This window comes from Calidris pugnax, unplaced genomic scaffold (assembly GCF_001431845.1).
Source record: "Calidris pugnax isolate Ruff unplaced genomic scaffold, ASM143184v1 scaffold219, whole genome shotgun sequence".
NCBI classification, from domain to species: Eukaryota; Metazoa; Chordata; class Aves; order Charadriiformes; family Scolopacidae; genus Calidris; species Calidris pugnax.
Genome location: NW_015094507.1, coordinates 16,859,635 through 16,870,918, shown reverse-complemented (window position 1 = coordinate 16,870,918; position 11,284 = coordinate 16,859,635). Strand labels below are relative to the sequence as shown.

At 45.9% G+C, this 11,284-nt stretch overlaps 1 protein-coding gene across 1 annotated transcript in view; it reads right to left on the bottom strand.

The window, feature by feature from the left end:
- Positions 1-772: 772 nt before the first annotated feature.
- BACH2 (BTB and CNC homology 1, basic leucine zipper transcription factor 2) overlaps positions 773-11,284 on the bottom strand; it is a 149,262-nt gene continuing 138,750 nt past the window's right edge. The window contains exons 6-7 of the mRNA XM_014964407.1: positions 8,612-8,818; positions 773-3,118 (exon numbers count right to left, since the gene is read on the bottom strand). Of these exons, the coding sequence (XP_014819893.1) occupies positions 2,639-3,118; positions 8,612-8,818 (687 nt within the window). The 3' untranslated portion in view covers positions 773-2,638. The remainder of the gene's footprint in view (positions 3,119-8,611; positions 8,819-11,284) is intronic.

Here is an 11,284-nt window from a genome sequence, read left to right as displayed (position 1 = left end):
TCTCAAGCCCTTTCCCCACCCCCCCAAAAAAAAAGTAGCTATGTCTCTATAATGTGATTCACATTTAGTTTTAAATTCTAGCTTTCACCATGGTCTCATAGAAACAAAAACTTCTCTGCGAAGCACAGAACTGCTTTGCAACGTCAACGAATTCAAAGGAAAACCAAATCCTGCCTTTCCCTGTCCCCTCCCCACCCCCCAACAAAGAGCTTCTCAGTCAGTTACCTGCAAAAGATGGCTGCGAGGGGGGGGTCAGATATTTTTAGGTTAAGCTCTTTTAAAAAGAAAGGACAACTCCTCCCCCTTTTTCAACCGTGTGAACTAGGAGTTTATGGCATTTGTATATTTTCGAACATTTAAAGGTAAGGATTTTGTACAGTAATGATTAATACTTAAACATAAATATTCTCCTACATTATATACTAGTTTTTCTTTGTACATGCGGGGGAAAAAAAAAAAAAAAGTATTTTCAACAAACATGGCACATGCTATATGCATTTCCTCCTCGGTAGCTTGGCTACCAGAGTTTGGGCGAAGAGGATAAAAGCGAGACTTTGTGGCGGGTGGGCGACGGTCCATGAGCACAGTCTGGAGATGGAAGAAGTGGAGAGAGGGAGCTGATTCCTCCTCCAGGGTCAAGATGCTGATCTACTGAGTGTCTCAAAAAACCACCAGCGCACACCTCTAGTGTAAACGTTAGCGCAGAAGACCACATTATCACTTAGTGCTTCTGAGAAGCTGCTTCCCCACACTTTTTCAAAAGCGTGTTTTTTTTTTTTTTTTTTTTTTTTTTTTTTTTCAGCGAGAACAAACAATATCAGCCAGTAAAGCACATGACAGTTTGTCGTCGATAAAGCCACTCAACCTGGCACAGGTAGGGCAAAGAACCACAAAATAAAAACTCAGTACACTTAGAATAATAATAATAATAATAATAATCATAATTATTTAAAAAAAAAAAGCATTAGGAGGATGTTTTTTTTCTGTCTACACTGTACATACAGATGTTATGCTCGGAAAGCTGCTGTCTCGCACAGTCATAACGTGAGTCAACAATTGCTTTAAGATACAAATCCAATACAGTTACAACTAAGCCAATTCACCGAGCAGTCTCCTGGTGAGACGGCGCCCTTGGAGCTGCGGTTTGTGCTGCAGGACCACCAGAGAAGATCCTGGAACACAAGGGTTTGACGGGTTAATTGGGGTGTTGGCCGATGGACGTCACGCTCTTAAGAGGATACAGTGCTAACTTGACTTTCTGTAAGGAAACCAAAGCCAACGATTTAGGGACCCCAGGCAGGCAGGGTCACCAGCTCCACCAGACCCACCCTCTGCAGCTCGGGTCTGGTGAGGAGAACAGGTAACGGCTGAGGACAGCTGAGGTGAGGCTCTGGGGACCAGCCGGAGCAGCAGTTGCTTCCATGAGTAAAGGACACAGAGCGGGGCTGGAGGAGAAAAAACCAAAGCCCTCCCCCCCCCAGCAAGCGTATCGATGGGATCTCCGTTTGCTTTACTTCGTGGAACGTATGATGATCCAGTTGTCAAATACTTTTTTCTCTAAAGAGTGAAATATTACTTTCCCCTATAAGAATCTAAAAGCATCGTTAACAGCACTTAAAACTTGGTTCGTGAAACAGAAAGAAGTCTGAATACAAAAATAATTCAAGCAGATTCTCTTTACAAATTGTATAGTGAATTCAGTATTTGGCAAGACCGTTTTTACTACGTAATGAGCTCCTGAGTGTTTGTCTATTAGCTAAAACTTTTCTATTTTCTTTAAGCCATAAAGCAAAGAAAACCATATACTCAAGTTATACTGAAGTCACGACTTCATTTATGAAAAGAGGTTTGACCAGAAACTCAGTGCAAGTGGCAAAGTTGACCATTACTGTACAGTATCTGCAAGAAAATAAAATAACTCCACATTGCTCAAGTGGCACGAAATGGCTGTGCCAAAAAAAAAAAAAATTGTCTATAATAAAATCTCAAATAAGTTTCCAACATTAAAATTTTATAAATAAGTACAAATCGAATGATATTGCTGAACTGCGAACCCAGAAAAAAAAAATTATCGTGTAACAAGTTACCAAACTAGTTCTAGCATCGAAGACAAAAAGGAATGTTGGAACTTGTTTGTACAATAGAAATGAAAGCTTCCAGTTTGTAGGATGAGAAAAATTGAGGCATGCAGGGACTTTTGCATATGGATATATATATTTTATATATATTATATATAATATGTACAGTTTAGCTATAAAACTTTGATGTGTAAAGAAGCTGTCTTCAATGAAAAATTGAACATTCAGAGGAAATTCCTGAGTTAGGGTTTTGTGACATGGGCCACTGAGAAAAAAGCTGCGGTTGGGTCCTCAGAGGTGTTATGTCCATCCCTGTTAAGATTGAAATCAACATACAAAAACAGACAGTGTTGCCACTGCTTCGTTCCCTGCCTGAGCAAGGGATAGCACCATTGTGAAGAGAACTCCTGCTTGTAGAGAGGAGGGAATACTTAAAAACAGTATTGCTGCTAAGACCACTGTAGTGTGCACCAAAGAACGTTCTTCTAGACAACAAATGAACATTGCCACTGGCTGACTGAAGAACACCTGACCAGGTGTAACGTTAAGGTTACAAGTCACTAGGTGTAATCTTTCCTAGGTTGTTCATCTGTTGTACATTTATCAGTCATTTCCTGACAGAAGTCTACCGTGACCGTTTGGCTGCTCTGCTCTGGTGGAAGCTCTCTCTCGGGGTAAGTACCTGTGTCGGCTCCATCCAACCCCCCGCCGGCCGAACAATTTTCCGAGATGTTGTTGGGCAGCCAGGGAGCTCCCAGTTGCACCGAGCCTTGCTCCGAGCAGCACTGCATGCTTTCCCCGACGCACTGGGAGGTCACCAGGCTCTGCTCCACGCCAGCTGGGGAAGGGCTGATGGTGGTGGCCGGCTGTAGATCCATGGGTCTGAGAACGGGGCAGTATCGGTGGAGAGCCTGGATCTGTTCCGGGCTCTGCATGTCTCTACACACTTCTTGGGAAAGACAGGAGAAGTTGTCTAACAATTCTCCCATGCTTGCTTTCAGCTGGTTCCTTTCTGAGAGCAATTTCTCTTTCTCACACACCTGGAAAAGAAAGAAGGCATCTTAGGGTGAAGGGAAGGCCAACCATTGGCTGCACACTCCGGGCAGGGACACAGCAGCACCCGAGAACACCAACATGTCACAGTTGTTTTTGTACAGGCAGAAGAAAAGTCACAAAGACATCAGGTATTTGACTACCGTGAGGTCTCTGTGGACTGCAGTTTGGGAAACATCTGGAGAAAAAACATTTGAGTTGGAAGAGGACACAAGTTACTCCCCAAGACACTGTTAGTTCCCTTTATAAACCAAGGCTGCTTGATGGATGATACAAAAAAAAAAAACCTGAAAGAAACATTTTGATGGAGAAAAGCCATTATCCATCTAAACAGCAAAAAAACAGTTCTTGAAGTAAGGATCTGCTGCAGAAGTTCAGTTCACCCTCTAACTGCTGGGCTGGGGGCACCCGCTTTGGCCCGTGTGCCAGCTGAACCCTCGTGACCCCTGAGAGGTGTGTTATTCAGAGCAGAGAGTCTGAGTGTTCGCTCTGTGGCCTTCACCATGGCTCATTTTCTTATGTCCTGCTGCTTAACGGTTTGGGTTTGACCTAATCAAGAAACTTTCATGAAGATGTACGTGAAAACTCTGAAAGTTGGTGGGCTTCCTAACGCTCAGCACAAGCAGCTCAGTGTCATTTCCCCTTTGTTCTGCTCAGGCCCTGCCTGCTGGGCTCCCAAATGTCCTCCTCTACCAACATCTACCTCACTTGCTTCAGAGTGTCACTGTGTCAGCGGGCTGCTCGAGGAGGGGGCTGGGTGAGGGACAGGACAGTACTGGTGAGGAGGAAGAATGGGAGAGCTTGGTGGGACATAGTTTTTCATACAGGATTGAAAAACTGGGAAAAAGAGCTCAGGTTGTTCTGCATCCAACAAAGCACCAGTAAAGGTCCCCAGCCCTAGCCAGCACAGGGTGGTGTGTGATGTGCTGTGGTGGGAGTCATAGAATCAGAGTTGGAAGGGACCTTAAAGATCATCAAGTTCCAACCCCCTGCCCTGGGCAGGGACACCTCCCACCAGACCAGGTTGCTCAAAGCCCCATCCAGCCTGGCCTTGAACCCCTCCAGAGATGGGGCAGCCACAGCTTCTCTGGGCAACCTGTTCCAGTGCCTCACCACCCTCACAGGAAAGAATTTCTTTCTGGTGTCCAATCTAAATCTCCCCTCTTTCAATTTAAAACCATTACCCCTTGTCCTGTCATCTCCAGCTTAGATCTCAGGTGGCTGGCAAGCCCCCCGAGGGGTGAACGCTGCCCTCACCATGCTCAAGAGGCAGTTTTGGGGGATAAGGCAGAGAGTCAGAGCCACCCTGGGGTTATACCTATAAAAACTGGTGTTTATTTCCTCAGTGCAGACTGACTGGGATGGTCCTGCTGCATCCCTTTTCTGTCCCAGGAAGGTGGGCACTCAGCTTGAGGGAGCAGATGAGATTTTGTAGAGTACCAGAGCTATTTTCAGAGCAGAGCTGGCCTCAAAAGCAGCACAGCCGTGTACCTCACCTAGTAACACCGCTAAACCCGTGCCGCCTCAACATCTGAAGTGTGAAAACTCCACAACTCAGATAATCCAGCTACGGGTGGTTGTTGACAGCTGGTAGTATCACCCTGGGTCCGAAGCCCACACTGGAAGCATACAGCTGTGCGAGTGAGAAAGAGAGCAGTGCACATGAAAAGAACCAACTGCTAAAATATTGATAAATCTATCAAGAAAGCACAAAAATAATAAAAAAATAAACAGATGCTCAAGTACATCTTGAGATAATGAATTATGGAAGAGAATATGCTGTGAGTTGCAGGGAAAAAAAAGGGAATGTGAGTGGGTAGATGGATGGCTGAGGGAAAGCAGGCAAAAAAAATTACCTATCAAACTCAGAGAATACGACCATTTCACTCACTGTCTGCTGTGAAACCATCTGTGTCAAGAAGATGGGTGAGTTACTGCAAGTAAGTACAGGGGTAAAGGGGTCTTTCATAAAAAAGACCCAGCTGAGTGAAAAAACCCTTAAACCCTAGTACCATTACTGTTTCAGGAGACTGGAAATGACTGGTCACAAAGTGGGCAGAAGATGACAAAGGAATTTCCAGTGATCATAGAATCACAGAATGGTTAGAGTTGGAATGGACCTTAAAGACCATCGAGTTCCAACCCCCCTGCCCTGGGCAGGGACACCTCCCACCAGACCAGGTTGCTCAAAGCCCCATCCAGCCTGGCCTTGAAGGAGGTTTTGCACCTCCAGGGATGGGGCAGCCACAGCTTCTCTGGGCAACCTGTTCCAGTGTCTCACCACCCTCACAGGAAAGAATTTCTTTCTGGTACCCAATCTAAATCTCCCCTCTTCCAATTAAAAACCGTTGTCCCTTGTCCTGTCACTACACTCCCTGACAAAGAGTCCCTCTCCACCTCTCCTGTAGCTCCCTTCAGATATTGGAAGGCTGCTATAAAGTCTCCCTGGAGCCTTCTCTTCTCCAGGCTGAACAACCACAACTCTCTCAGCCCGTCTTCATGCATCATGGGAAGTCAACTGGAGTTTCACTGCTGGTTCTCCTAAGATAAAAAGTAAGATCTTGAAGCAGACTACTGGCTTGGACAGCATTTGTAGGGAGGGAGGGTAGGAGGGCTTGAGAGGCAAAGTTAAAGTTGTGTGAGTTTAATTTTGCTGCCAGTCCAGCCCTTAGAGTGCTGCCCCTGGTGACCTCCTCTGGAGAAGGAGAGACGCACGCCTCCCCATCGTTGGCTCAGCGTAGAGGGATGGGCACGTGCAGCCAAGACTGGACCTGCTTCTCCTGACAACCTGGATGAGGAGCTGCTTTTTCACCCTGCAGAACCTCTGACTCACCCCACACCTACTGCGGATTACGGTGCAGTAAGCACGTTGCGCACTCTTTTGTTTATCTTTGATGTTTTGTTTGTTTTGCATCAGTGGAGCACTACTCTGAACAATGTGTTGATTTTCATTTCTTTTTTTTTTTTTTAATTCCCCCAGGGTTTCAGCAGCCCGGCATCCGAAGGCTTTGCGAGCCTTGATGACTTAAGCCTCCCAACCAGCTTGTGGGGTCAGTGTCACCTCCCGGGTACAGACGGGAAGCAGACAGAGACAGGCAGCAAGTGAGTAACCCAAAGTCATGAGGCCTTTTGCCCTTTGTGAGGTGATGGTAACTCGGCTGCTTCCAACAGATCCCTGCCTCTTTCACACTACATTTGCCATGGCTTGGGCAGAGAATGAAGGACAACGAAGCCTACACTAAAGGCCACTTTCAACACGCAACCTGTTATGAGAAGAACAAGAAGTACCCCCGCTCCCCAGACCACCGAGTTCAACCTACAGCTGACCATGGACATTTAAATCAAAGCCTCCAAATAACCTTTAATTTTAATGGAAGCTGGGTAACACAGAGATCTTAGTAAGGAAAACTACTTCAGCTCCTTTTGTTTTATCTCCGTGAACGAATTATCACTCAAACCCTTGGATACTCAACGGCTGGGTTTAGTGCTGGACTCCTAAATCTATGCTGCATAACGAAATGAAAGGGCCCAGTCCTGCACGCTGCACACCCACACCTCTCCTAACAGCTGAACTGGGACTACTACATTCCTTTTGACATCTCAGGAAGCTTTTAGGACTTCTAAACAGATGAGGAGGTGCTAACCCCTTTTAAAGTTCCAGTGTTGCACTTCTCCCACTGAGTGACAACCCTGCAGACATGTCTTCCTCCATGACCCTTGTCTCAAGCCTTTTTTTTGGTTGTGTACCATCTTGCTTTCTCAATGGGCAAATAATGGCAGAGGAGGGCCCTCAGACCACAGGGGCACTGTCACAAAGGAGGGGAGTTTTTTCAGATAAGGTGCCTATAGCTCAGATGTCTACATCTGACATGGCTCTCCAGGTGATCTTGTTTAGCGATAGAGAGAAACAGGCACTTCTGGGCTGTACATCACCTCCTCTGCTGCAGGATGAGACAAGTAAGACTCCACAAGTATCTATTTCTCTTCCTTTACAGGAAAACAGGACAACTAGCTCCAGTGCAGGTGTCTATAGTATAGACATCTGTGTTAAGCCACCCAAACCACACCTGAGGTGTCCATACCCTGATGGAAAGAGAGAGGAATTTCCTCAGCAGCCATTTAGCCTTGCTCCAGTCACAGAATCACAGAATCTTCTAGGTTGGAAGGGACCTTAAAGATCATCTTGTTCCAACCATCAACCTAATTTTGACAAAAATAAACGCCCACCCAACTAACAAAAAGCAACACCAGCACTAAACCGTATCTCCCAGCACTATATCAACCTGTCTTTTGAACACCTCCAGGTACGGTGCCTCAACCACCTCCCTGGGCAGCCCATTCCAATGGCTGATAACCCTTTTGGTGAAAAAATTTTTCCTAATATCCAGCCTGAACCTCCCCTGGTGTAACTTGAGGCCATTTCCTCTAGTCCTGTCGCCCGTGACTTGGGTGACTTGAACTTGTCACCTCACTCCTTTTGGATCAAATGTGGCAGCACTGTCCACTGACACCTTGGACACAGGAAACTCATCCCCAGATGTGCTCTGGCCAGTCATCAGGGCATGCTTTGCTCTCCTCTCTGCAGCAGACTACTGCTGGAGACACACCTCAAGGAGGGTTGGGGCAAACAGTTGCCACCTCAACCCGGTGCGTAGGACATGAAGGCCAGTGAACCTGTAGAGTGGGAACAGGCCTTTTGTCTTAGATGGTCCTTGAATCATCCCATGATGATTTTAGTCCACAGCACACCAGGAGTGTTAGAAGGAAGACAGCAGAAGCAAGGAGGAACACACCTCACTGACCTACACCAAGGGTTGACCACTTGTCTGCATATTTACGTCCCTGGCTTTTCACTTCCCTTGCCACTTCTGCCATTTGCTCAGTGAATGAAAGAGAGGAAGAAAAGGCATAAGGAGCTGAAATGTCTTGAAAACGCTGTAATGCCTTCTAGCACACCAAAGAGAAAGAAAATCTCTGTGTAGAGATAAAGCTGGCCCTGTCACACCACTGTGTCACACCCTTTTTGGACTAGACCACATCTGAAGGTCTCTTCATACCTAACTCTTTTGAGGACTCCACGAATCCCTGACTAACAGGTTGTTATGGGAGTTAGTCATGGAAATTGGGCTTGGATGAGGAAATGCCTTTGTGGATTGTGTAAGTACCGGGGCAAGTTAAACTGCAAGAAGGGAGCTGAGATAGAGGCTTCCCTCCTCTTCCAACTCACTCAACAATCTGCTCTTGAGAGATCAAAATGAAAAGATATCTAGGCCTCATTCCACTGGAATTTCGTGGTTTCCATATATATTATATACACACATCTATTAAGATTTTTGTCTATAGAATTTTCATGCCGGTGGCTCCGCTTACTCCCGTATAAACTGACCGAACCCACTGCACTCTGGACAGGAATGGCTGTTGGTGCCCTGAGAGCTGTGGCAGGAGGGTGAGAGGGGCCGTGGCGAGGGCACAGAACTCACCAACTTGCGAATTTCACATTCTAGGTTCTGAATACAGTCCAGTTTCCTCTTGCGGCAGCGCTGAGCCGCGATCCGGTTCTTGCTGCGCCGGCGGACGTCATGGATGAACTCGAGCTGCTCTGAGGTTAGCTTGTGCATCTTTATCATCATCTGGAAATCATTCCTTGGAAGATCTGTGATTTGATCAACAGGAAAAGGAAGTTTCACCTAAAAACAAACAAATACGAGACAAGAGCAGAGAGTCATATTGTGCTTGCTGAAGGCAAGCGGAACCAGAGAGAGCGGAAGGACCATCAGCCACGCTGCCGCCCCCGACATAAACAACACATCAAGTTTTACACTGAGCAAGTTTTTAACACTCCCTTGTGGAACACCGTGGAGGTCCAGCTGGTAAGAATCAGATGATAATTGTACTGAAATCAGCAATATAGGTGAATCCCTAGTAAAAATGTAAATCTTTCTAAAAAGCTCTAATAACAGATCTTGCATTAAAAGAAGGCTCCATCCACTAAGAGACATGGCCCTTTGGAAACGGTGAAGCACCTCGCTGCTATTAATTTCAAACTAATTTCAAGGAACGGGCTATTACCGCAGCAGGAAACCTGCCTCTGCACAGCCTGCAGGACTGAAAGTTTGATTAGGTGTGAGGTTAAAAATGCAACCTGACACCTCAAGTGGATGAAAAATACCATATCGCAATTAAGAAAGGTTGCCTAATCAGCACTTCAACCGAGCAGCACACCATATAAGAAGGAAGGGTCAGAAGGAGTGTGATGCAACATATCCTGACCTGCTAAAATATACACATATTTTGAAGTAAAACTGTATTTGCTGATATTCTAATATTTTTGTAGATTGAAATATTGAAAAAGTTGCATTTCTTGAAAAAAAAACCCAAACAGCCTAAAACCCCACAGTTACTTGCAGTAAAACACTTTTCCTTTGGGCCACAATCTGCCATCCCATTTTGACTGTAGACCATGCAACAGTAGCTCTGTCTTCACGAATTCCAACCATCTCTCCAACTCCTACCGATCATCCACCAAAGCAAAGCAAAACACCAAGCTCCTGACAGTGTGGAGCAACGAACACACACTGTCTCAGAACCTGGAGAATGGCAGATGTGCTCAAAGACTTCTCTTAGCTTTTTCTCCCCAAACCTATCAGCTTGCTCAAAGTGAGCACCTCTCCTTGCATACCTTGCTTTACTTGTAGCTTGAGACCACTAACGTGTCTGACAAAAAAATAAAGTTTCTCGGTGGACTGATGTGTTTGGTAGTCAAATAAGAATCAGTTGACAAAGCTGAAGGAGATGACAGCTGAATAACTCGATTGACCCCTTTCCTTTTTTTGAGTCATACCCACATTGCCCAAAAGATGGCAGTAAATATTTACACTTCTGTCCCCATTCGGTACAACCCAACCTCTCGAACAAGGAGACTATTCTGCATGCAGGCTACCAAAGAAGATAGGACTTAAGTTGCTCCAGCCGAGCAAAAGATACGGGTTGAAAGGGTTCCTTTGATATTTAAAGTGTGGTTATCATTTTTCAAGGGTGCACTTTAATTATTTGGAGAAAATAACAGCACAGATTAGAAATGTTATTTTTCATCAGCCAGCTGAGTTTGTTTGTGCAGAGCAGTTTGCTGAGGACACGTACACAAGCACACAGTGGTGGCCTGTGGCACTGACAGCCACAAACCCTGGCCAGGCACCCGGACCTGCTGGTAACCAGCTCCTCGCCTTCTTTATGAGCTTTGTTTTCTTGTGCTCTCCTATCACTGCTCTGTGCATCTCCAAAGCCACGTGAAATTCAGCACAAACACCCGCTGCATCCTTTCAGATGGTTTCACACCCTGAACATTGCCCTTCTGCCCCACGTGTCCGGGCACTGCTTCCTAACACACTACTTGACAGGTCAATTTAAACCAGCAAGAAACACCAAACACCGCCCCAATCCACACATCCCACCCCCCCCAGATTCCTCCTTGTACACACAAAGGCTGACCTTAGGCACGGTGATGTGGACTGCCCTGTTTACTGACTGCTCACTAGTGACATGAAACCTGTTTGGTTTCCCCTCCCCAGCCTTTGGACGGTCAACATAAACTCGGTGTCACCCGCTTTTCTCTCAAGCTTCAACCAGGGGCTGAAAATGAAAACAGCTCCTGCTTTCCTCTGAAAGACACGACAGTTCCACTGCAAAACCAGCCCTTTCACGTTCCCAGCTTCTCCTTATTTTCCTAAGTCCAAAGCGGAAAGCCATGTTCACTTTATTTCTCCCTCCCTCACCCTTTCAAAACATATTTACTTGCAAGGAGGAGACGTGCTTGCAGCTGGAATGGGAATGGAAGGGAAGCAACTTAAATCTGTCAGGTAGAAGTCGCCAAAGGGAAATGGGAAAATAAATAGAAACAGATTCATAAAAAAGACCAACAAAACAGATTGAAAATAGAACCATCTACACAGCAGGCCAGAGACTGCTATCAGCAAACCCAGCATAATCCCGCTCTTGTCACAGGCAGGACTGGGCAGGATTAAAAACGTGAAAGGGAGAGTGGAAGTGAGTCAGACTTATTTCCTTCACCATTCACAGCGTTTTTATTGCCTGTCTCCCTCCCTCTCAGCAATTAGCTCTCAACTGAAAGAAAAAATAAAACCCAAACAAACCAA